The sequence below is a fragment of the Coregonus clupeaformis genome, chromosome 34 (genome assembly GCF_020615455.1).
Source record: "Coregonus clupeaformis isolate EN_2021a chromosome 34, ASM2061545v1, whole genome shotgun sequence".
Lineage (NCBI taxonomy): Eukaryota > Metazoa > Chordata > Actinopteri > Salmoniformes > Salmonidae > Coregonus > Coregonus clupeaformis.
Window position 1 is genome coordinate 14,800,928 of NC_059225.1, and position 25,788 is coordinate 14,826,715.

Consider the following 25,788-nt stretch of genomic DNA (forward strand, 5'->3'; position numbering starts at 1 on the left):
GGCTAGATTTACCTCGTGCCTAAATGGTATCCCTGTTCCATCAGAGGACAGGAAGAACCAACCCCATGTACACTGTGTCCCTGGTGCCCCTGGCTTTTATATAGGCTAACAATGCTGAATCAATGCTGTTCTGGAATGATCCTGCCACTTGAACCACTGCCCAGTGGTCTAATCTCCTGTTCAATATTCCTAAAGACCTTTTTTCTATCCTCAGCTTTAAAATGGTTTAGTGAGCAATTAAAACACAAAGCTGAGGGAAAGAGAGAACGAGAGAGAGCAAGAGAAAGAAAGAGAAGGGGTGGAATGGGCTTCATAACTCCTGTCATGTGTGGACTGGAGTGACCTTTAGCCATGTTAGCAACAATCACTCAGCCTTCTGAGGCTACAGGGGAAGAGGATGGGGGAGAACAGACAGGAGGTGGAGGGGAGAGGATGTGGAGGAAAGACTGTGATGGAGATCAAGTGGAATGGGAAGGCTGGGGAGGAGACAGACCCAAAGGCACAATTTTAACGGATTCCGTTCAGTAGCTGGCAAAAAAAATTGAGAAAATGTCAAAGTCAGGGTGCAGTACTTATAAACTCCTTCAAGGCTTATCAGCCCAACCGTCTCCCTGTCTTATCATTAGGCTACACAGTAGTTAGAGATGGATCAATGACAGCCAGGTTAGTAAAGGCTATACTATATGGCTCCTCTGAAGACTGAACATTGTCCCCAGCAGTTAGGCCTATATTGATAGGCAGAGAAAAGCGAAGCTAGTATTGTCTTATCCAACCGTTTGGTTAGGTATGATTCTCTTTCCTTTCTGTATGAAAACTGTGCTGCTCAGATAATATAACAACCTTAGAGTGGCAAGACCCTCTTTCGAAAGAGTCGGCGAGATTTAAGTCAATCAACACATCAGTCAGCCACAGAGCAGAAGTTTACATAGGTCAGTGTGTGCCATGTCGCAATGTGGCCTAAGCTATTATGTTAATCTCCAGAATCTTAGATAGCGTACACATGAGTGCAGCATTGTGTGTACTACTCAAGTACATGTAGTAGGTTTAACCTCTACCTCTCCTCTACCAGATCTATCTAAAGTACAATAAGAAATGTGACCTGCTTCCTCTCTTTCAACAGACTGATTCTTAATGAAAACAAAATCAAATGCAATTATACTAACTTGTGCAAAGCCCGGGAAACAGGAACCACTATGACCAGTATCATACAAGTTTGCAGCACGGACCTTAGTGTAGGGATTGCTGACATAAGGTGCAAAGTGCGTTTCTCATTTACAAGGTACTGTCATTCTTATAACATAAACTCTAGGCCTGATATCCTGTTGATCCTTGACACACAAAATAATACACTAACACTTCATATACTTCATACAGTCAGACTTGGAAAAGAATGCATGTTCAAAATCCATCCATGCAATAAAGACTTGAATTTATATTCTAAAATAAGGCATTAAAATGTATGCATCCATCTATGCTTCTTTACTTGGTAACGTTACCGAACAAAACAGTCCTGCAGTGCTAGCCTACAGAAAAATGCAAGTAACCTGTTGAATGAATTTAACACGTTAACAACAGTCTACAATCATGTAACAAGTTATCCACCAAAAATAAAAGGAAATGTATGTCTGATGACTGATCAATACATTACAAACTTTGAATAGTAAGCAAGCAGAATCATTATGAAAATTGTGTTTCACTGTGTGTAGATGTTAGCAGATTTACCTAGCACTCTACAGGTAACAGACTAGCTTAGTTAGTTAGCATGCTAGGTGCCTGGTTTCACTGAACGCAGTAAGTAACTAGGTAACTAGTTTAGCCAAAATAGTCTAAATATAATACTCCAGTCACATAAAACAACTTACTACGTTGAATTGTCATCAACAAACGTTTCTACATCGCTTATCATAACCTACCTGCTACACCAAACATACCGCTCTCCGTGGCCAACCTGTGCGTCATTGCCATTTTGTAATGCTTGCCATGCCAATTAATTAGCAAGCAAAGCTAGCGCTAGGCTGCTAACACAACTCACTTACCTGACCTCGTTCAGTCCCGGTAAAAGTTTGCTTTGCGTAGCTCAAATGTCGACTTTCAAATGTATTGGCGATTGAAAACAAGGCATGTTGCTGTCTCGTTGCTTACCTGTGGAGTTCATTCAGTCTGACAGAAGCGCGAGCTCGTGTTCTCAGCCCGTCTGAAACCGATCAGCTGCTTTCTGTCTCCAACGCCAGCTCTCCAGCCCTCAGGGGAAATGCCTCTCCATAACAACCGCTGCTGTGGCTGCGCTGTCATATTCTTCATCTTCTTCTTCTTTTTGAAGGTTGTAAGGCAGAATACACCTATTGGTGTAGGCCTATTGCCGCCATCTACTGTATGGGGTTTTGAAACAAAAAAATATTCCATTGCGGGAAGGGGCGGCGACATTATACACATTTTTACATTTTAGTCATTTAGCAGACGCTCTTATCCAGAGCGACTTGCAGTTAGTGAGTGCATACATTTTCATACTGGCCCCCCGTGGGAAACGAACCCACAACCTTGGCGTTGCAAGCGCCATGCTCTACCAACTGAGTTACAGTGGACACAAAAAAACCATCCCACTCCTTCAGTCACAGTTCAAATCACAACCCTAAACAGGCTCAGGTGCATGTGAAGATGGAGCATTCATCGACAGGATTCCTTGTAATGCCTTTGCATTTATCACACTGCATGGGTTTGGGCAAGAAGGCTCTCGCAGGGTATACACGTGAGAAGGGACTAAATAAAATAAAACTATAGAATGGATGGAGTGGGCTCCATCCACTATGCGGGTCAGTCGGTGTGCACCAACCACTTGATCCAATTCTTCACATATATCCTTTGCTTTTACTTCTAGTGCCACCCCAGAGATAACACCCTTGATATGCGCCCTGCTTCGAAGATCGACACATTCCAATCCGATATCTTCTTGAGGCGCAGAGCACGCTCCTTCTGTTCTAAAGATACACAAAAAAACATAATAAACCCACTTCTCGTTACTCTCGACGCCACCAAAATAAACCCACTTCTCGTTGCTCTCATCGACGCCACCTCATCCAAAAAATTTTAAATAACTAGCCTTGGATTTACTAGAGTCCACTAGCAATTTACTTATCTTATTTCCTTTTGCATTTTCCACTGTAATCCAATTATTCACACGCTCATCTTCACTCGACACGCCATCTGATTCAAACATAACATCCGCTTCCGCCATTTTCCCTGCGCTGTCATTGAAAGGTGCCCACTAGAGGGCGACATTGTTCAGAGCCAACCCTATAAATTAAAATACTGTAAACCTAGTGCAATTTTTATTATGTGATATACAATGCATATCAACTGTAACTGTACTGTATAATGACCTTCACCAAACTATTTGACAACAAAATCCTAGCTACCTAAACTTAGTCTCACATTTTCGACATCTCCCTCTAAAATCATTCAAAAGAACAGCTGTATGAAAAATACTGTAGTCCACCCCTTCTCATGCTTCATAGAATATATATATAGGTGTGTTATCTTTTACAATAGTAAAAGGGGAGGGTATTGTATCTATCAGAGAATGAAGATAACACGTCTGAAGAGATCTAGCTAACATGGGCTAGATTTGACCTGACACCTGTTTAAAATGTAGTAGGCCTATTCTGTGTATGTGACGGGTACACTGACTGGTCGGATTGGTTGGACTGATAGATAATCCTGGGAAAACTCCCAGGCCAGGACGATCTGCTGCTGAGACCCAGAGACAATGATGACTCAGTAATCTGTTGACCTCTGCTGACCTCCCTGGTCAACACTGGAGTAACATTCGGCAGAGGTTTGGACACAGAAAATGGGATGCTTCTCTTGTTGTTTTCACTTTAGGAATGATGCATCCTGAATCATGATATGCCTGTGTTTTCTCAATATTTCTGTGATCGGTGGGGAAATTATATTTTATTGACTGTGCTTGTTGAGGCAACATTGTCTAGAGGAGGCTCAGGAAAAGAAAGGTTTGCCATTATCTCATGATGTGTACCGATTCAAGATAACTTAAATAGGATGTTGGGATTGCAAGGTTATTGTTCATGTGGATCATCCATGCTGTGCAGTGCCCTCCATTTCTGTTTCTCAAACTAAAGGCTTTGTCTTAGTCTTATCCAAACCAGAGGATTGTGCATCCTGACTGAGAATGTCTTTGAAAGGTCTGCAGATGATTCAGACATGGAATTTGTCCCTTATTGGAAAGCTTCAGGGGGACAAAGACAGCAACTCCTCTCTCCCAGCAGGACTAAACCTACTCTCTTCAGTCCATCTCAGTATCGGGGAGTATCTCAGAGAAGGATTACAGTGGCTTCAGAAACTATTCACACCCCTTTACTTTTTCCACATTTTGTTGTGTCACAAAGTGGGATTCAAATGATTTAATTTTCATTTTTTGTCATCTAACTTTACAAAATACTATAATCTCAAAGTGTAAGAAAAATTATAACATTTGTAAAAATAAATGTATGAAAAATAAAACATTAATATATCTTCATTAAATAAATTCAACCTCCTTACCCCCTGAGTCAACACATGTTAGAATAATATTTGGCAGCGATAACAGCTGTGAGTCTTTCTGGGTAAGTCTCTAAGAGCTTTCCATACCTGGATTGTGCAACTGCCCATTATTTTTTTCAAAATCCTTCAAGCTCTGTCAAATTGGTTGTTGATCATTGCTAGACAACCATTTTCAGGTCTTGCCATATATTTTCAAACAGATTTAAGTCAAAACTGGCCACTCAGGAACATTCACTTTCTTCTTCATAAGCAACTCCAGTTCAGATTGCCTTGTATTTTAGGTTATTGTCCTGCTGAAAGGTGAATTCATCTGGTGAAAGGCAGACTGAAGCAGGTTTTCCTCTAGGATTTTGCCTGTGCTTAGCCCCATTCCCTTTATTTGCCCCAAACATAACAGTTTGTATTCAGGACAAAAAGTTAATTGCTTTGACACATTTTTTGCAGTATTACTTTAGTTTCTTGTTGCAAACAGGATGCATGTTTTGGAATATGTTTTATTGTGTACAGACTTCCTTCCTTTCACTCTGTCAATTAGGTAAGTATTGTGGAGTAAGTACAATGTTGTTGATCCATCCTCAGTTTTCTACTATCACAGCCATTAAACTCTGTAACTGTTGTAAAGTCACCATTGGCCTCATGGTGAAATCTCTGAGTGGTTTCCTTCCTTTCTGGCAACTGGGTGTATTGATACACCATCCAAAGCGTAATTAATAACTTCACCATGCTCAAAGGGATAGTCAGTGTCTAAAGTCCCCAGTTATTGTAATGGTGAGAGGTTAGCATCTCTTGGGGGTATGATATTTGTGTCACAATCCATGAATATGGAACCAAATACTAAACTTTATACTACTTTAATACACATATAAGTGAATTTCTCCCACTACTTTTGGTCCCCTAAAATGGGGGGCCTATGTACAAAAAGTGTTGTAATTTCTAAATGGTTCACGCGATATGGATGAAAATACCATCAAATTAAAGCTGACAGTATGCACTTTAACCTCATAGTCATTATATCACTTCAAATCCAAACTTTTCTAGTATAGAGCCAAAATAAGAAAAAATGCTTCACTGTACCAATAATTAAGTAGGGCACTGTATAATCTACTATCCTTCATTTTCTCATTTTAAAAGTCATCAGGGAGCAATACTAAAGTATCTATTTTGGCCTGAACATGTCTCTACTCAAATATACATATGTCCTAACACGTTTCTGAACAGCAGACAATAAAATATTTCTTGGTCTTTATAAAGTAAATCACATTGTTATTCTATAAATACCCAATTAACCAAGCATATTTAGTTTCATAGTTCTGCGAAATTGTGTTTAGCATGGAAAGCGTGTCAAAACACAATTCATAATAGGAAGCAGGAAGAGTTGGTTGATTACAACTAATTGGAAACGAGAGGTCACATTGTAGCAATTAGACCGTGTACCAGCCGGTTTCAACCTGGTGAGGACAGCATGAATGCACGACGGTCTCCTGTACCTTTTCGATATAATCTTCACTCCAATATCTGATTTGAAACATTTGACTGCCGATTTCTACACGGTAAGATCGAAGACATAATGGTAGACATAAAAATAAAAAAAACGTCAGGCCTAGGCTACATGAGACACTCAATAGGCTAAAACGCCTTTCCCACTTTCATATATTGTAGGCTACATGTGTAACCGGTGTACTAGCGGTGCGCACTAGTAGCGTTTCAATCGGTGACGTCACTCCCTCTGAGACATTGAAGTAGTTGTTTCCTTGCTCTGCAAGGGCCGCGACTTTTGGGGAAACTTTTCCTTGGTTAGACAGCCTTCGTAATAATGGGGCATGTAACGGCTTCTGCATTGCCTATATTTAAATTGAACCTGTGCATAAATCGGAACGAGATAATAGCTCTTATTTACAAGGTGCGAATGTCCCCATTACTTGGCGAACATGGATGGTGTTCAATCATCCATTGTGTCTTCCTCACATGCCGAATAGTAGGCAATCCCTGGAACGAGACGGGGTCACTGGCTAATCCAACTTGTTTTCACTGTCTTGCTGAGAAGTTTGGGTTTGGGCATTAGCACCACATTAGCACTACATTAACTTTCACAAAAGATAAATACATTCCCGAAACTATTCTCACGTTGGACTTGCACTGAATATTCTCAAGGGACTTCCTACTGTGCGCAATACACCCCCAACCCGGTGCGCTCCTGCAAGGTCCCTGGGTTTTTGAGAACTCTCAAAAGTTTCTATTTGCTCTTGAGTACGAACATCAAACCTAATTCTACGGACACCATGCAGGCTACTGCCAGTGCCTAGTCTTTCTACTGTTTGTTTTCTCCGACTATGCAATATATACCATATTTAAATAATTCGATTATAAATTATAATATTCTCCTTATAATAAATATGGTATACGGGACCTTAATCGTGCAGTTACTATAGACGGTGATCTATTAGATTTTGGCCGATGTTGACAATTTGTCACAATGAACAAATCAGCAACACAATTTTAATGAGGTAATCTTTTCAGTTGCCATTTTGTCTATCTTCCGTGTGTTTTAGTGGGCCAGGGTATTAATCCCTCAATGGTTGTATATTAGCGGTCCTATCTATATTGCTTGCCATAAATTGTTGATTGAATGAAGCCTCACCAAAAATACCTCTTGGTTTATTTTTCCCTCTGCTTTGAGGGCCACTCATTCTACTTCTCCCCTCTCTCAATTATCTCCTTTATATGGGGCACGTTGGCGACTGATATAGTGACATTGGAACATCACAATCTGTGCTTACTGTAAGCAAGTTTTAACAATTAAGCGAATGGGTTGGGGGATATCTTTATCATAATGACCGCAAACACCGTGTGTAAGGGGGGCTAATGATTCAATTCATTCCAGTGGAATGATATCAAATAAAAAAACATTTGGATACTCTCGTGCGCATATAAGAAGCTCACTCCAGTGCGCACTTGATGCGTGAAAGTTTTGGAGCGGATTGCCAAAAGGAACGCTGTGTGGTAAGTGGCATGTTGATGTTTGTCCGAGGGGTTATTTACAGGTTTACTGTCTTTCTCACATACACACCCTCCCTAGCCGCCCGGGGCGATCAGTCATTCTGCCCACAGATAGCGCTCCATTCTCTCCTCGATTACACAGCGGGATTTACATGAAACTGTTAATTGTTTGCTCTTCAAATAGAGGCAGCCAGCCAGCGGCCTGGAGCCAGCAGTCTGCCAGAGGTTAAGGGCCGACTCCCTCCCCCTCCAATCGACCCCGTGCAGCCCGATCTGCCCCCAGGTTGATCAGCATGACAAAACACTGGGGGGGTCAGAGCCTGCTGGCAGCACCCGCTCTCTCCTACCTGCGCTCTCCTAGCCTGGGAGGCCACCACGACCATCAACTTGACTTCCAGATCCATCCTCTGAGCAACACAGCACGGAGCTCTCCAGCCCAACACTGGCCCTACTGCCCAATCCAGGCGCCAGTCCGACAGCCTCCACGGCTCGAGAAGCCTTCCCCTTACCAATTCAGCCTGGCCTCAGCCCCCATGGATAAAGCGACGCCGCTAGACCACAACGGAGGGCCCGGGTCATCCTACCCTCCGCCGCCCAAGCTCAACAAAGATGGGCCGTTCAAGGAGGAATCTTGGGACGAGGAGAAAAAAGCCAACGGTGGAAAGAAAAAAAACTATCAGCGCTACCCCAAACCACCCTACTCGTACCTCGCAATGATTGCCATGGTCGTCCAAAACTCTCCAGAGAAGAAGCTTACGTTGTCTGAGGTAAAGTGAGTTTGTGTGTGGACATGAGCGTTTAGAATGGTACATTTTGGCCAAATTACGCATGGTTATTTGTGTCAATTTAGGCCAAATAATGCATGGTTGTGTGTCAATTTTGGCTATTAATCATGGTTATTTTAAGATAATATTTAAGTTTCCACATAGTTTATATGCGTTTTTATTATTTTAAAAGTTAATTTCTAATCGGGGATGTTCTATCATCAATTTAAAAAAATAAGTATGTTTGGGTACGGATATGCAGTTCAATTGCATTAAACAGACAGCACAATCATTTGACGCTTAACAGAGTAGTAACCTCTGCCACACTTCAGTGACTGCAATGCTTTTCTTGGTTTGTTTTGTTAAGGATAGCAGCATACAGTGAAAGCAGACACTGAGATGTATCAGCTGGAGTGGGTTGAGTTGATAAGAAGCATAGTCAAGGATTGCTCTCTGTACAGGCTATCAGTCCTACAGCACATCTTAGGTTATTTATTCTAGGCCTATGAAAATGCTGCATGATGACAGTGAATGATTAATGTAAATGAGTGAAATGTGTCTAAAACTGTATGCCTACAATCATGTGGTGTTTTTAAATTGTGTATCTCTTAATATAGTCTGTTAATTTGTCTGTTTAATACAGACTCCCATTGATGTAAATTGCCTCACTCCTTCTCTCTCAGATTCTGAAGGACATCAGTGCACTTTTCCCTTTTTTCAAAGGGAACTACAAGGGCTGGCGGGACTCAGTGCGACACAACCTTTCTTCCTATGACTGCTTTGTTAAGGTATGTCTTATTAGGGGTCTTTATTGGTATGTCAATCAGTGGGCTCAAAAAGGCACTTTTGATTCTAGAATCCAAACAACCTACAAGCAAGTATAGATTCCCTTCTGTTTATCTTTAGACAGTGAAGCTACAACTTTTAATTTAGCTCTATACTCCAGCATTTTGCATTTGATATAAAATGTTTTATATAAGGCCACAGTACAGTGTCACCTTCTATTTGAGGATATTTTCATACCTGTTTTGCCGCTTTGAAATGAAAGCATTTGAAGTAAGTATCTAGTACCCCATTTGAAGGTGCCATGTATTTGGACAAATTTACTTAGTGTATTAAAGTAGTCAAAAGGTTAGTATTTGATCCCAAATTCCTAGCATGTAATGACTTCATCAAGCTTGTGACTCTAGAAACTTGTTGGATGCATTTGCAGTTTGTTTCGGATTATGTTGTGACCAATAGAAATGAATGGTAAATCATGTATTGTCATTTGAGTCACTTATTGTAAATAAGAATATGTTTCTGAACACTTCTAAATAGATGCTACCATGATTACCATGAATTGTAAATAATGATGAATGAGAAAGTTGGGAGGCATAAATATCATATCCCCCACCCCCAAAACAAAATGCTAACCTCCCCTGTTATTGGTAATGGTGGGAGGTTAGCATGTTTCGGGGGCATGATTTTTGTGCGCACAATACATTATTTACCATTCTTTTCTATTGGGCACAACATAATTATTTATTTTTTTAAACTGCAAATGCATCCAACATGTTTATAGTCTCGAGCTTGATGTAGTCATTGTGTGCTTGGAATATGGGACTAAATACTAAACCTTTGACTATTTGTCCAAATGCTCGATACATAGTGCTTTTTATTTCTAAACAGTACAAAATATGTATTAAAATACCCTCAAATAAAAGGTGACGTTTTGTCGCCTCATACTGTATATAAAACTATTGATCTCAAATCCAAAATGCTGGAGTATAGAGCTAAATTATGTTTTAGCTTCACTGTCCAAATAAATACATAATACATTTTATTTGTAGCCTACCAAGGACCACTGCAGTGCTTCGTGAAACTTTAGATTAAGTAAATCATTCTAGCTAATTCTGAGTTTTGTGAAACTGGGGAGATCCTGTCTGACTGGTTTTCAGGTTGTGCTATACTCTTGATCTCACCGCTGTCTGTCACTCCTGGTCCCTGTAGGTACTGAAGGATCCTGGGAAGCCTCAGGGGAAGGGCAACTTCTGGGCCGTGGAGGAGAGCCGGGTGCCCCTGGAGCTCCTCAAGAGGCAGAACACTGCCGTGTCGCGCCAGGATGAGACCATCTTCGCCCAGGACCTTGCCCCTTACATCCTGCATGGGCACGAACATAAGCCAGACGCAGAGCCCCCGGCCCCACCACCACCAGTCACTGTTCAACCCCCAGGCCCCCCTGTCACTGCTCTACCCCCCTTGCCCACCAGACAACTCTCCCCCCTTCAGGAGGAGCTGTACCGGCCCAAGCTGGACTCGTCCTTTGCCATTGACTCCATCCTCCACAGCCTGAGGCCGGCCAGCACTGCAGGAGAGCCTGACAGGGACAGGGACTGCTGGGGGGTGGAGCCCCACACTCGTCCCTCCCCTCCTCCACACCCTCGCTACTCCTCCACCATCCGCAGCACCTCAGCCAGCTCCGCCTCCTCCTCCTCCGATGAGGACTGGAGGGGCGCGTCGCAGGGAGGGAAGCGGGTGCCCGAGGGCGAGGCGGGATCAGATGGCTACGAGGACTGCAGACCCCCTCCACACAAGTCTGCCCGCAGAGTCTCCGCCCCTCCCTGGGAGCTGCCCACCTCGTATGCCAAGTACACACCGCCCAACGCCGTGGCCCCGCCCAGCATGCGTTTTAATGGGGGCCCTCTGATTCCACTAGGGATGCCTCTATATGGCTACGGGGGGTCTCCTGTCACATCCAGCCATTTTGTAGGTCATGCCTACTGGCCCCTCTTACCCAGCGGACGCCCTCCCCTCATTATGGACCTGGACAGTATGCTCCAGTCAGTACCGCCCAATAAGAGTGTGTTTGACGCGCTGGGTCCGGCCAATCAGTCGTCTCACCAGCCTGCTGGTCAGTATACCCTGCAGAGTGGACCCCCTCTCAGGCGTCATCCCCATTATTGACTATGACTCTGTCAAATCAAACCAGCACCAAATATATTGTAAGTGCAATGCAAGGATACTACTGACCTATTCGTACACATTTAACTCATGGACAGAAATGTGTCCACCATATCAATCTGTCATTTCTAATTGACAGGTCATAGTATTAAATGTTTACAGAAGACAATTGTCAATTCAAATGTACTACTAACATCTAACTCAAATAAATAACCACTAATATCTACCTCAGTCTTAATACAGTAAATACAGGAATTTGTTTGCACTATTGTATTGTCAGGTTATATTTTCTTTTAAGAATTATTTTATGTTGCCTACCTCGACTATTCAATGTTTTGAAAATGTGTTTTTCCTCCTGTCTTTTTTATGGTTGTATTTGTACAGAATTGTAAAACTGCACATAAAGCCAGGTTAGGGCATTATTGAAAACGTTTACATGTCTTTTACAGGGTATGAAAACTTTTTTCTTCTCACTTTTGGTTTTGACAATGTCAATGTAGGAAGAAGCATGGTGCTGTTCAACATTGCAAATGTGCTAGTCCAGTGCTGAGAGCCTCAAGTAGGAAAACAAAGTGAGGTGTTCTAAACCTCACCAAAGTGAAGAGCGAGCTGTTTGTCTTTGTGTGGTGTGTTGGTCAACTTGTCTCATTGCTTTAGAGCCCAGTGGCTCACCCCCTCTTACTCCAGTGAGGTTAGGAGTGTTTGTTCAGATGGTGCAACCAAAATTAAGTGTTTGTCCCTGACTTGAGTTTAGTTGTCTGTAATTGGTACAGAGTTAACGTTCAGTGTCAGATATCTTGTATTCTTTGTCCTTTAGAGCTGTGCCAGTGTTACGAGACAATGGGATCTTACTGTCCGTCTATCTGCAGTTGACAAAAGATGAGCTTCAATCCCCCCAGTCAGCTCTAAAGGGCTTATTTGTATACTGTGAAGGATAGTTTCTAGTCTAAAGACTGGAGTCATTGTCTACAATTGAATCTATTTCACCCATTTTTAAAAGAGCCATTAAACAGGTTAATTGTATACAAAACTGGCGATTTTATTGAGTGGTCTTTCCTGATGCAGAGGCAGATATCCTTACTATGTCCGTCAGGGCTGTAGCTACCAATGTATCAGTCAATACAGGGTGGGTGAGAGCTCAGTTCTGACAAGGAGAGAGAGGCAGACTTGCTCTTTGGGTGTGACCAACATTTTTACCAAAGGAATTGTGATTTTCCTGTCTTTGATCTGTGGTCCACAGCACCAGCTGTAAGGTCCCATACCACTCTTTAACATTCGATTTACATCACTCTACCAACCTGCTGCTGGAACAGCAATGCTCACTATCTCTCAATCTAGTCTCCATGCATGCCTGCACCCGCTCCCCTCTGCTAGTTCTTCCTTCCCCTATCATCTAGCCCCTGAACCCCCCCGTGGGGGCCAGGACCTCTCGGCCCCACCGCACCCCAACCCTCCTGCCGCTCAGCCCCACCCCAACCCTCCTGCCTCTCAGCCCCACCGCACCCCAACCCTCCTGCCTCTCAGCCCCACCCCACCCCTCCTGCCTCTCAGCCCCACCCCAACCCTCCTGCCTCTCAGCCCCACCGCACCCCAACCCTCCTGCCTCTCAGCCCCACCCCACCCCAACCCTCCTGCCGCTCAGCCCCACCGCACCCCAACCCTCCTGCCTCTCAGCCCCACCCCAACCCTCCTGCCTCTCAGCCCCACCGCACCCCAACCCTCCTGCCTCTCAGCCCCACCCCAACCCTCCTGCCGCTCAGCCCCACCGCACCCCAACCCTCCTGCCTCTCAGCCCCACCGCACCCCAACCCTCCTGCCGCTCAGCCCCACCCCAACCCTCCTGCCGCTCAGCCCCACCCCAACCCTCCTGCCGCTCAGCCCAACCCCAATCCTCCTGCCGCTCAGCCCCACCGCACCCCAACCATCCTGCCTCTCTGTCCCACACCTCCTGCTGGATCTCCCAGAAATTCATATTGGGGATTGGTTTGGCCTTTATTATTTTAGAAGTTTGAGGGGATACTGTAAACCTAGGCACCATGCAGGGGTTGGTGTTGTAACGGAGGCCTGTGAGCGCAATTATTGTCCTCATTCCCATAGCTCATGGACCCTTCATGACTCAGGTTATTTTGTGTAACATTTGGGTGTTGTGGTGCTCTGAACACAGGGTGGCAGTGCAATAACAGCAAACCAGATGGGTCAGTCATTTTGGCTTGAAAAGTGTGTGTGTGTGCGCGCATTTGGATGAACTACTTCCCTTTGGTTCTCTGGGAGAATCTCAATTGCATTCTCGCATCCTCGCTCCTTGCCGCCGCCTCAACTCATTGGATGAGCAATGGGTTTTGAGAAGAGGAGAGAGTATGCAATTGATCTGCTCCCTGTGTTGTAAGGGCTGTGCTCTCATTGCTACTGTAAAACCTCATGTTTTAAATGGCATCATTTCTTTTTATAAATAAACTGCAAGCTTTCACTGGAAGTTAAATGTATTCAATTGGTATCACATAAAAAATAACCGCATGTATCACTCTCCAAACTACAGTTGTATAATAATAGAACGAATGTCAAAGTTCCCCACTGAACAAATCCAATGCAGCTATTTACTGTATACATCTGATCCACAGATCGGCTATTCTTCGTTACACCTCAACTTCTACATATTTGAAGATCGTACAACTGAAGTGAGTAATGTTTCAAGTCTAGTTAGTTAGCACCCTTGTAGCCATACAACTGTATAATCTAGTGTTGGTTTTACATCCTGGTTAAAATCAGTTGTGGTGAGAGGCAGTAGACTAGATGTCTAGAGATATCTTTTTAAACACAATGTTGCCTAAGCTTAAAGGAAAATACAACTTAACAATATTTTGGTATTTGTTTCATTAGTCCACTGTTGATACAGTCACCCTGACATGCAAACCATTGTAACGCTTGACCTGATTGAATCTAGGCCTAAAGGTCTACTGTCTTCAGAGGATTAAACTTGTTTAACTCCCCTACTGGTAAAATTATTTCCATGTTTGTCTCTGTGCATAAGTACTGTAAAGGACATACAAAGCTAGCATCCTTTAAAAAACCCGACTAGTGGTTTCTGACTAATGGTATGGGTTGTTGACCAGACTGCTGAAATAAAGGCATTGTTCATGTCATTAGATTTGAACCGACGTAAAAAAAAAAAAATGTACATGATTGCATTGCCATTTTAAATGCTCTCTCCAGCCTTCATCGCAGTCTCCATCTTTGGCGGAGTTTCTCAGCACACCTCTCACTCATCGTCTTCATACACACTGTACTGGAGTTCTATGTGGAACTGTGTTTCCAGGTCTCTTCCCTCCCCACCACTGGCTGATAGAAGAATTTGTATGTTTAAAGTAAATGACTAAAGTATTACACCCCGATACTGTATAAACTGTGTTAGAGTTATAAGACAGTAAAACCACTAACAGAGAAGAGGGGTAGAAACTGCTGGAGACAAACCTAGAAACGGTTAAACTTAAACATTCTATACTGTGGAAAGTCACAGGCCGCCTAAAGGTGGGCGGAGCAAATTCCTTTGTGTGAACGCATATAAAAAGGCTGTGTGTGTTTTTAGGGGGAGAGCGCTCATGAATAAAGAAACTGATTCGTTGCAGAAATGGGACTTTGTTTAATTCATTATTAACTAGTCTTACAACCTCTGGGAATTATTCAAAGCTTGAGTAACAGTTGAGTTTAACTATTAGAGAGAGAAATTCTCGTGACACTGGCCAGTCCCCCATTCTCACACACCCTCCTGTGCCATGCGGTACTCAAACACACTGCCCCTCTCAGAGAAGTTGTCGTTCAAGCGCCTGCGCTTTTGAAAGATTCTTCCATCCCCAGCTGTTTGCTTGTCCTCCTCACCATATCCACCTCCGCCAGGTGTGTACAGGCAAAACATATCCTGTCAACACAGATACACACAGACGGTCAGTTAGGTAATCAACACACACCCGGAACAGAAGACAAGTCTAAACACTAGTACAATGCAAGAACACTAACAGGCCCATTCTGTACACCGCACCACACCAACAGGCCCATACTGGACAGTACACCACACCAACAGGCCCATTCTGTACACCGCACCACACCAACAGGCCCATACTGAACAGTACACCACACCAACAGGCCCATTCTGTACACCGCACCACACCAACAGGCCCATTCTGTACACCGCACCACACCAACAGGCCCATACTGAACAGTACACCAACAGGCACATACATATGCAGATGTACCACACACAGACAAACTCCAACAGCCAGCAATCACAGCTAATGAAGTCACTGAAACCCTTAACAAAGAGTTGCAGTCTGTTTTGGAATGGGTGGCCAGTAATAAACTGGTCCTGAACATCTCTAAAACTAAGAACATTGTATTTGGTATAAATCATTCCCTAAGTTCTAGACAGCTGAATCTGGTAATGAATGGTGTGGCTGTTGAACAAGTTGAGGAGACTAAATTACTTGGCTTTACCTTAGATTGTAAACTGTCATGGTCAAAACATATAGATTCAATGGTTGTAAAGATGGGGAGAGGTCTGTCCGTAATAAAGAGATGCTCTGCTTTTTTGACACCACATTACAAAAAGCAAGTCCTGGAAGGCTCTAGTTTTGTCTTATCTTGATTATTGTCCAGTCGTGTGGTCGAGTGCTGCAAGGAAAGACCTTGTTAAGCTGCAGCTGGCCCAGAACAGAGCGGCACGTCTTGCTCTTCATTGTAATCAGAGGGCTGATATAAATACTATGCGTGCCAGTCTCTCTTGGCTAAGCGTTGAGGAGAGACTGACTGCATCACTTATTTTTATAAGAAACAATGTGTTGAAAATCCCAAATTGTTTGAATAGTCAACTTACACACAACCCTGACACACACACTTACCCCACCAGACATGCCACCAGGGGTCTTTTCACAGCCCTGACACACACACACTTACCCCACCAGACATGCCACCAGGGGTCTTTTCACAGTCCCCAAATCCAAAACAAATTCAAGAATGTGTACAGTATTATATAGAGGCATTATTGCATGGAACTCCGTTCCATCTCATATTGCTCAAATGAACAGCAAACCTGGTTTAAAAAAACCAGATAAAGCAACACCTCACGGCACAACGCCTCTCCCCTATTTGACCTGGATAGTTTGTGTGTATGTATATGTGTGCCTTTTTTAAATTATTTTTTTATTGATGTAGCTCTGTCCTTGAGCTGTTCTTGTCTATTCATGTTCTGTATTATGTCATGTTTCATGTGGAACCCAGGAAGAGTTTCTGCTGCTTTTGCAACAGCTAATGGGGATCCTAATATAATACCAAAAAAATAATACCATGACTGTGGTCTAGTCTTACCCCAGGCTCCAGGCTCACAGTGGTCTTGGCCCCCAGGTTGAGAACCCTTCCATCTGCTCTGTGGAGCTGGTTCAGGCCTGATGCCCCACAGCCACCCCCTGAGAGAGAGAGAGAGAGAGAGAGAGAGAGAGAGAGAGAGAGAATCACAGTGAACAACAAACCATAGAAGATGTTATGACTAGAAGACATGGCGGTACAATACAACAGACTGCTACTCAATCAAAACTACACAGACATTATGATACTAATAAAGGTCATGGGAGAGGTCATAGGTGAGAGATTACCATGGAGACCATAGGGTCGGGTGGAGCGCCTCTCTGTCAGAACTGACAGGACCACCTTATTCCTGAACAGGAGCTTCCGGATCACCCCGTCACCCCCACGGTACTCCCCTGCACCCCCCGAGCCGGGCCGCAGGGAGAAGTGCTCCAGAACCACAGGGTACCTGAGAATCAGGAGGAGGAGGAGGAGAGGGCCTGAGGAGTCAGCTCAACAGGACACAAGAAGATGTGATTGCTAGCCAACTAGGTTAAAGACAACCGACTAGGTTAAAGACAACCGACTAGGTTAAAGACAACCGACTAGGTTAAAGACAACCACTACTGAATGTTAAGTCATTTGCTTTCTCATTGTAGAAGGTTAAAGCCTCTATCATAATTCCTCCCCCCACCTCTTCTCCAGAATCTCTGGGTCGGTGATGCGTGTGTTAGTCATGTGACTGTGGACACCGCTCCGCCCAGTCCAGCCTGGCCCCGCCCCTGCTCCCCCGGCAACAGTCTCGTAGTAACCGTTCCCCTCGCTGCCGAAAGTCACATTGTTCATGCAGCCCTGAGAGAGTGAGAGAGAGATGGAGGGAGAACAAACAAGAGGGCTGGTAACACTCAAACATCCAAACTATTGTTCCTTATGTAACTGTGGCAGGACTTTCCATTAGCAGCTATATCTCCTACCTGTGAGGCAGCGCAGACCTCGAAGGCACGGAAGATGACATCAACCACCCGCTGTGACGTCAGCACATTCCCCCCCACCACAGCGGCATTCTGGGAAGGCTGGAGAATGGAGCCGCTGGGAATGATGACTTTGATTGGAGTGAGACAGCCCTGAGAGACAGAGACAAAGTGGTTTAATTAGTGCATTCTCCATATAGAGACATACTGTATCACATATCTTTTCATAACATATTATTATAATTATAATATGGCCACATTCTGAATTCAGTGCAGACATGTCATTAGAAGTGATCATATCACCTAAATGAAAAATCTTCCATATAATAGAAACGTACAGCTATTGGTATACTGAGCCCAAACTTCAACATTGCAGTATCCATTATCAACCACCAGAGGAGGTCCTAGCATATGTTTCCCATTACTGACTTTGTTCTGTGGTGAATTGAGAATGTGAACGTGTCGGACCTGGTTGAGGGGGATGTCTTGGCCCACCATGCAGCGCAGGCAGTAGATGAGGGCAGAGAATGTGATGGCACGAGGGGCGTTGCAGTTCCCCCACACCTCCGTCCCTGTCCCTGTGAAGTCAAACACTGCACTGCCCTGGGAGGGACGATGGAGAGATGGAGGGATAGAGAATGAGAGAAAGGAGGAGTAATGTCGATGAACATTATAAACAGCAGTTCCTGCCCAGTCCTGATGGAGGGTAGCACCCTGGTTGCCAGATCTGTCTGTTTTAACCAACACTTCTCTCGTGTTTGTAGGCCTGCCAAACACAAAAGAGCAAGAGGAGTTGGCTCCAGTACAAACAGATCTGGCACCCCAACCATGCTAGGTGGGTAGTATTATATCTCCACCCACCTCGTTCTCCTTAATCTGGACCCGCAATCTGATTGGTGTTCCATCGTCCATGAAGTCCTCTGCCTTCACCTCCAGGGAGCCTGTCTGTTGCCGCCGCCGACGGGCAAACTCTTTCAGCATGTCTCTCACAGCCAGCTCTGCATTAGTCTGGAATAACACACACAGGTCAGATTACACAAAGACAAACACTTCACCAGGAATGCTGACCACTCCATTTATAATGTGATATGACCTAAGAATACACATAAAGCTAATACAATACAGCCCAACTGAAACAAGCATCTCACAGTGATGTCCTCCTCACCTGGATGTATCCCATGTAGGCCTGCACCACAGCCAGCCCATAGCTGTCAATCAACTCCCCTACCAGCGTGCTCCCTCGCTGATTGGCTGCCACTTGAGCTCGCAGGTCTGACAGGTTGTCATGGAGATTGCGAGTCCCAGAGCAGTCTGGGTACTGAGCCGGAGCCATGAGGGCTTCAGTTACAGCTGATAAAGGAGAAGAAAGAGAGAGTGAGACAGGGAGAGTGAGACAGAGAGAGTGAGACAGGGAGACAGGGAGAGTGAGACAGAGAGAGTGAGACAGAGAGAGTGAGACAGGGAGACAGGGAGAGTGAGATAGGGAGAGTGAGACAGGGAGAGTGAGACAGGGAGAGTGAGACAGGGAGAGTGAGACAGGGAGAGTGAGACAGAGAGAGTGAGACAGAGAGAGTGAGACAGGGAGAGTGAGACAGGGAGAGTGAGACAGGGAGAGTGAGACAGGGAGAGTGAGACAGGGAGAGTGAGACAGGGAGAGTGAGACAGGGAGAGTGAGACAGGGAGAGTGAGACAGGGAGAGTGAGATAGGGAGAGTGAGATAGGGAGAGTGAGACAGGGAGAGTGAGACAGGGAGAGTGAGACAGGGAGAGTGAGACAGAGAGAGTGAGACAGGGAGAGTGAGACAGGGAGAGTGAGACAGAGAGAGTGAGACAGGGACAGGGAGACAGGGACAGGGAGACAGGGACAGGGAGAGTGAGACAGAGAGAGTGAGACAGGGAGAGTGAGACAGAGAGAGTGAGACAGGGAGAGTGAGACAGGGAGAGTGAGACAGGGAGAGTGAGACAGGGAGAGTGAGACAGGGAGAGTGAGACAGGGAGAGTGAGACAGGGAGAGTGAGACAGGGAGAGTGAGACAGGGACAGGGAGACAGGGACAGGGAGAGTGAGACAGGGAGAGTGAGACAGGGAGAGTGAGACAGGGAGAGTGAGACAGGGAGAGTGAGACAGGGAGAGTGAGACAGGGAGAGTGAGACAGAGAGAGTGAGACAGAGAGAGTGAGACAGGGAGAGTGAGACAGGGAGAGTGAGACAGGGAGAGTGAGACAGGGAGAGTGAGACAGGGAGAGTGAGACAGGGAGAGTGAGACAGGGAGAGTGAGACAGGGAGAGTGAGACAGGGAGAGTGAGACAGGGAGAGTGAGACAGGGAGAGTGAGACAGGGAGAGTGAGACAGGGAGAGTGAGACAGGGACAGGGAGAGTGAGACAGAGGGACAGGGAGAGTGAGATCAGTACAATGCCATGGAAACGTTATTACAAACAGATTCCTGGAGTGCTTTGAATTCCTAGGATTTAAGCCAGTCAGACAAGTCTCATGGTGTGTTAGTGAAGCTCCACAGATCCTATTGTAACCATATCTTTACACTGAAAGTCACTCTGCTACCAACATCTCCTGAGTACAACACATTATACAGCCAACTGATAACACAATACATAATATCTCAATGGCTGCCAGTGCCAAGCAGATATTACAACATATTGGCTCTCCCTTTCATAATGGTTCCTCTCCGTAGCGTTTCCTCACCCTCCTCCTGGAAAACTCCACCAGTGACCAGTTTGAAGGAGGTGAAGACAGCCCCCTCCTGCTGCAGGGAGGTGGAGTTGGGGGGCATGGAGCCCGGGGTAATCCCCCCGATATCTGCATGGTGCCCCCTACTGGCCACAAAGAACACTGGCCCGCTCACACCTCTCCTGAACACCTGGGAGGGCGAGAGAGCACGATTGATATCATGATAGAGAGGAGGGGGGTGAGAGCATGAGTATCAACCTTTATTCATGTTTCTAGGGACAATTATGAGTGAAACCCACCGGAGTGATGACTGTGAGGTCAGGGAGGTGACTGCCTCCTGCACATGGATGGTTACTCAGAATCACATCACCCTCTTTAATGGTGCTCCCTATGGATTTGATCTGTAGTTGACAAGGATATAAATAAGGACAGAGAGAGACATGAGAATATACTCTTCCTTGCTTAGTGTAACAATGTCTCGTCTTTTCCAAATACTTGCTTATTATGTTTTACAGACTGAAGACATTGTTAAAGCGGTGAATTGTCATGCTTGCAGTGACTGTCCAGACCTGGTACTGGACGGTCTCCTGCATGGCTCCCAGGTGAACAGGGATGTGTGGTGCGTTGGACACCAGGCCTCCGTCAGGACCAAACACAGCGCAGGAGAAGTCCAGACGCTCCTTGATGTTGGTGGAGATGGAGGTTCTCTGGAGCACTCTGCCCATCTGTTCTGTAGTTGCATGAGACCATGGGGCATTTAATAGAGACTTCAGGGGGAAATTACAGTGGTGGTTTGCTCGTTTTCAGTTCGTTACCTTTCTGTTACTTGGTAAATGGCAATGATTTTCTCCATGATAATACCCTGCCTACCCCTCATACTTCTGCATCCCCCACACGCATCCTTTTCCCTCTCAGCTATCCAGCTGTTATCCTCTACCCGTTTTCACACCATCCTCCTTCTCTTTCCTGTTACCCTCCTTCAGTACCTCCTCCCTGGGTACTAACTGACCTGCGATGCTCATGAAGCGATGGGAGAAGATGGAGAGCTGCACAGTGTTGAGTTCAGTTCCCAGGAGGCAGTGGGGGTCGGAGCCCACGGCGATGCACACATCACCCCCTTCTGTCAGATGGGCCACACAGCTGGGCTCCACCAGGATGGTGCTGGGAGGAAACAACCAAATGACACCGTCTAAAACAGTACTTACAGAGGAAATGACTCTTTGGTCTATAGAATGCCAGCGTTATCTAAACCAACGGATGTAATTCAGTGGTTATTTTAGGCTTGAAAACTAATCTGAATTTAGTATTTGCAGTGTCATTATTTGTAAATCCTCCTTGCCCTTTTACCCCTCCTGACACTTAAACGCTTAAGTAATATGGCATGGGAAACACACACCTGTTCTTGTCTATGATGATGGCGGGACCGGGGATATTGTGGTCACATGGCAACTCCTCCCATAGGTAAACACTGGTGTCCAGGTAACCGTCCTCAAAGTAACACTTGGTTATCTAAGGGAAGGAAAAGAGAGGATATATTTGACATGGAGTCCATTGTGAGGATCCCAATGCAGCCATACATCAAATATACTGTAATACTACTTGTTACTCACATAAAAGAGACTGTGTATATATATATATATATATATATATATATATATATATATATATATATATATATATATATATATATATATATATATATATATATATATATATATATATTGTTTACAGCCCCGTAAACACAGGTGAAAAAAGTGACATTACTTTGAGATGTGCAGTACAGTAATAATCTCTTTACCGTAGTGGCTTTGGGAAATCCAGATCCCATCTTGGTGTTGGTCACAGATTTGATTCCTGATTTCCCAGAGCCCCTGACTCTGACGTCATCAACCATGATTGGCCGGTCTGGGATGGTGAAGCCAAACTCCTTCAGGTAGCTGGGAAGGAGAGAGAGGGAGGGGCAGGTGGGATACAGAAGTAACATGAAGGCTCCGTGCGAGGGTTTTACCCTTGATTGTAGATGTAAGATCATTGGTTGTTATTATGGAGGAACATAATGGAGTGAGGGGAAAGGTTCATGTGCTCACCGCTTAGTGAATGAACTACGGAAGTCCCCAGACTTACAAGACTGGGAGTTGCCGGGGTAACCTGTGGCTGTCACCATGAGAGCACAGTCTGTTTTGTCGTAACGCAGGTGGAGGAAAACCTCAGTGGTTATCTGAGTGCTGAGAGAGAAAGAGAGACAAGAAAGCATGAGTTCATTCTTAATTATAAACGGGGTGGTTTGAGCCCTCAATGCTGATTGGCTGAACGCTGTTGTATATCAGACCATATACCATGGGTATGACCCAAATTACTTTTTACTGTTTTAATTACGTTGGTAACCTGTTTATAATAGCAATAAGGCACCTCGGAGGTTTGTGGTATATGGCCAACATACCACGGCTAATGGCTGTATCCAGGCACTCCACGTTGCGTCGTGCCTTAGAACAGCCCTTAACTGTGGTATCCTGGCCATATACCACCCCTCTTCGGGCCTTATTGCTTAATTATAGAACCCGGACGATTGATAAGAGTGTGTGTGTGTGCATGCGTAAATGTTTGTGTGTGTGTGAGTGCTCATATGTGTGTTGTGTCTGACCTGCTGAAGCCGCGGTCTCTCAGGGTCTCTGTGCAGCGCTTGGTCAGCTGGTCCACCCTGCAGTCCAGCTCCGAGAAGGAGCGAGGGTTGTACTGCAGAGAGCACGGCTCTTGGACCTCCTCCACCACGTCAGCCAGCGCCAGGCCGTAGGCCGACAACACACCACTGTACCTGGGAGGGAGAGAGACAGAGAGAGGGTTAGATGGAGAGATGTACTATTTTAGTTTTCAATAAACTTGTGTAACACCCAAAGTGAAGCAGGAAGAACATGGAGTTTTATTTCATCTAGTGCTCAGCGATTAACCAATTATTTTTTGTTGTTGTTGTAATTAAACAACTAATTGACCGACGTCGGTTCAGTTACTTGAATTCCATTTAGTTCTGGGTTTTTGTTTCTCTAGAGAGAAATCAAATCATTCTGAAACCGAAGTCGAAAACTGTGATTTTTTTCTAATCAAACCGAAACCGAACCGACTTTAAAAAGTACGAATCGCTCACCACTAATTGCATCTAAGGGTGAGAGATGGGAAATGTACTTAACGCCAACTTAAACACAATAATACACAGTGCCTAGTGAAAGTCTACACACCCCTTAAAATGTTGATCTAAAAAGGGATTCAATTAGATTTCTTTTCAGACAGATAAACAGCCTACTCCACATTTACAAAGTGAAAGAAAGTTATAGAGAATAAAGAAATGAAGATGTCTTCATTGTGTATGTATTTACACCCCAGAGTAAATACATGGTGAAAGCACCTTCAGCAGCCATTACAGCTGGGAATCATTTTGAATAAGATTCTACTAACACTCGAACTTGACTTTTCCCCCCTATTAGCACGGACTTTGCTGATAGCTACTTTATTGAGGAAAATGTACTTACTATGACTGAGATTGTCCCACCTAGCTGAAAGCCCTAACTGTAAGTCGCTCTGGATAAGAGCGTCTGCTAAATGACTAAAATGTCAATGTAAAATGTACAGTAACGGATCAAACTGTCAAATAATATAGCGAAAGGAGCCAAGAACCATCTAGGCACCCGTTTTCCCTGGCCAAACACAAGCCTAGCATTTTCATGCCAACCTCTCTCGCTCACCCCCACTTTCTCCTTCTCCACCTGTCCCTCTTTGGAATACACAAACACCTGTGTACTAAACTCACACACGTACTACTCAGACATACAAACATGTGTACACAGGCAACAGGACTCACTTGTGTATGAAGACTGTCTTCATTCCTAAAGCTCGTGCGATGGCACACGCGTGTTGCCCACCTGCTCCGCCGAAACATGCCAACACATGCTGAGAGGTGTCATGTCCCTTAGCCTACAGAGAGAGAGAGAGAGAGAGAGAGAGAGAGAGAGAGAGAGAGAGAGAGAGAGAGAGAGAGAGAGAGAGATTGAGAGAGGCGGAGAGAGAGAGAGAGAGAGAGATTGAGAGAGGCGGAGAGAGAGAGAGAGAGATTGAGAGAGGCGGAGAGAGAGAGAGAGATTGAGAGAGGGGAGAGAGAGAGAGTGAGAGAGGGGAGAGAGAGCGAGAAAGAGCAAGAGAGAGCGAGCAAGCGAGACAGAGAGCGAGAGAGAATGTCTTTGGAAAAAGCAGCAGAAACTCCTGTTCAACATGGAATGGTGGATTATCTGCAACATCAGAGCACTGCTGTAGTCTAATATCAAACTCCACTGCTGTAGTCTAATATCAAACTCCACTGCTGTAGTCTAATATCAAACTCCACTGCTGTAGTCTCATATCAAACTCCACTGCTGTAGTCTCATATCAAACTCCACTGCTGTAGTCTCATATCAAACTCCACTGCTGTAGTCTCATATCAAACTCCACTGCTGTAGTCTCATATCAAACTCCACTGCTGTAGTCTCATATCAAACTCCACTGCTGTAGTCTAATATCAAACTCCACTGCTGTAGTCTAATATCAAACTCCACTGATGTAGTCTCATATCAAACTCCACTGCTGTAGTCTCATATCAAACTCCACTGCTGTAGTCTCATATCAAACTCCACTGCTGTAGTCTCATATCAAACTCCACTGCTGTAGTCTCATATCAAACTCCACTGCTGTAGTCTAATATCAAACTCCACTGCTGTAGTCTCATATCAAACTCCACTGCTGTAGTCTCATATCAAACTCCACTGCTGTAGTCTAATATCAAACTCCACTGCTGTAGTCCAGGGGTGTCAAACGTACGGCCCGCGGGCCGGATCAGGCCCGCAAACGGGTTTAATCCGGCCCGCGAGATGATATTTCTTTTTTTTTTTAAGTATAAAAATGCGCTGCAATTTTTCAATAAAATAAACTGCTGTTCCAATTGCGTCCACTGGATGGCGCAATAGCAATTGTGTTAAGCAAGCAAACTGTTTATACCGGGGCAGAGCAAGTAGGTCAAGCACGTGCAGCCAATGAGCTACTTTGTTTTGCCCGCGATATTTATTACGGCTTCTACTTTTAACATTATGTGCTTTGGCACCCTCATTGCCCCAATATGTCTCTGTCAAAAAAGAGAAAAGTGGACGCAGAGTGCAGAGTGTTCCAAGAAAAATTGTCATCCTATTTAATCACGGAATTGAATGGGAAAGCTGTATGTTTGGTGTGTTCAGAGCATGTTGCAGTGCTGAAAGAATATAACCTTCGTCGCCACTATGTGAGTCTTCATGCCGACAAATATGACAACTTTCAAGGACAGCGGAGATGAGAGAAGGTGAATGAACTGTTGGCGGGTCTGAAGAAACAGCAGTCTGTGTTTACTCACAGCCGAGACATCAGTGACGCTGCAGTGAAAGCTAGCTACCTCATTGCTAATGAAATCGCAGTGGCTTCAAAACCATTTAGTGAGGGTGAATTTGTAAAAACATGCATGATGAAGGCAGCGGAGATTGTGTGCCCTGAAAAG

The 25,788-nt window shown here is 44.7% G+C and overlaps 2 protein-coding genes across 3 annotated transcripts in view; one reads left to right on the plus strand and one right to left on the minus strand.

Annotated features, from left to right (window-relative positions):
- Positions 1-5,966: 5,966 nt before the first annotated feature.
- LOC121549535 (forkhead box protein H1) lies at positions 5,967-11,487 on the plus strand. Of its 2 annotated transcripts, none has more exons than XM_041861332.2 (4): positions 5,967-6,107; positions 7,739-8,321; positions 9,002-9,106; positions 10,311-11,487. In XM_041861332.2, the coding sequence occupies exons 2-4, from the start codon at positions 7,848-7,850 to the stop codon at positions 11,262-11,264; spliced, it is 1,533 nt and encodes a 510-aa protein (XP_041717266.2). In that variant the 5' UTR covers positions 5,967-6,107; positions 7,739-7,847; the 3' UTR covers positions 11,265-11,487. The 2 variants fall into 2 exon arrangements, with proteins under 2 accessions (XP_041717266.2, XP_041717267.2); XM_041861333.2 differs by lacking the exon at positions 5,967-6,107 and adding an exon at positions 7,461-7,557.
- Positions 11,488-14,874: 3,387 nt separating this feature from the next.
- Positions 14,875-25,788, minus strand: part of oplah (5-oxoprolinase, ATP-hydrolysing) — a 38,149-nt gene continuing 27,235 nt past the window's right edge. Inside the window, exons 11-27 of the mRNA XM_041861821.2 lie at positions 24,097-24,209; positions 22,888-23,058; positions 22,334-22,471; positions 22,045-22,183; positions 21,643-21,755; positions 21,256-21,407; positions 20,816-20,976; positions 20,546-20,647; positions 20,262-20,436; positions 18,729-18,913; positions 18,425-18,571; positions 18,032-18,166; positions 17,567-17,716; positions 17,287-17,444; positions 16,901-17,061; positions 16,617-16,714; positions 14,875-15,174 (exon numbers count right to left, since the gene is read on the minus strand). Of these exons, the coding sequence (XP_041717755.1) occupies positions 15,013-15,174; positions 16,617-16,714; positions 16,901-17,061; positions 17,287-17,444; positions 17,567-17,716; positions 18,032-18,166; positions 18,425-18,571; positions 18,729-18,913; positions 20,262-20,436; positions 20,546-20,647; positions 20,816-20,976; positions 21,256-21,407; positions 21,643-21,755; positions 22,045-22,183; positions 22,334-22,471; positions 22,888-23,058; positions 24,097-24,209 (2,460 nt within the window). The 3' untranslated portion in view covers positions 14,875-15,012. The remainder of the gene's footprint in view (positions 15,175-16,616; positions 16,715-16,900; positions 17,062-17,286; positions 17,445-17,566; positions 17,717-18,031; positions 18,167-18,424; positions 18,572-18,728; positions 18,914-20,261; positions 20,437-20,545; positions 20,648-20,815; positions 20,977-21,255; positions 21,408-21,642; positions 21,756-22,044; positions 22,184-22,333; positions 22,472-22,887; positions 23,059-24,096; positions 24,210-25,788) is intronic.

Bases quoted from the DNA above. Each gene is read 5' to 3' on its own strand.
- LOC121549535 (XM_041861332.2), top strand. From the start codon at position 7,848: ATGACAAAACACTGGGGGGGTCAGAGCCTGCTGGCAGCACCCGCTCTC. The intron at 8,322-9,001 runs GTAAAGTGAGTT...CTTCTCTCTCAG, and splicing joins AGAAGCTTACGTTGTCTGAG to ATTCTGAAGGACATCAGTGC. The intron at 9,107-10,310 runs GTATGTCTTATT...TGGTCCCTGTAG, and splicing joins CCTATGACTGCTTTGTTAAG to GTACTGAAGGATCCTGGGAA.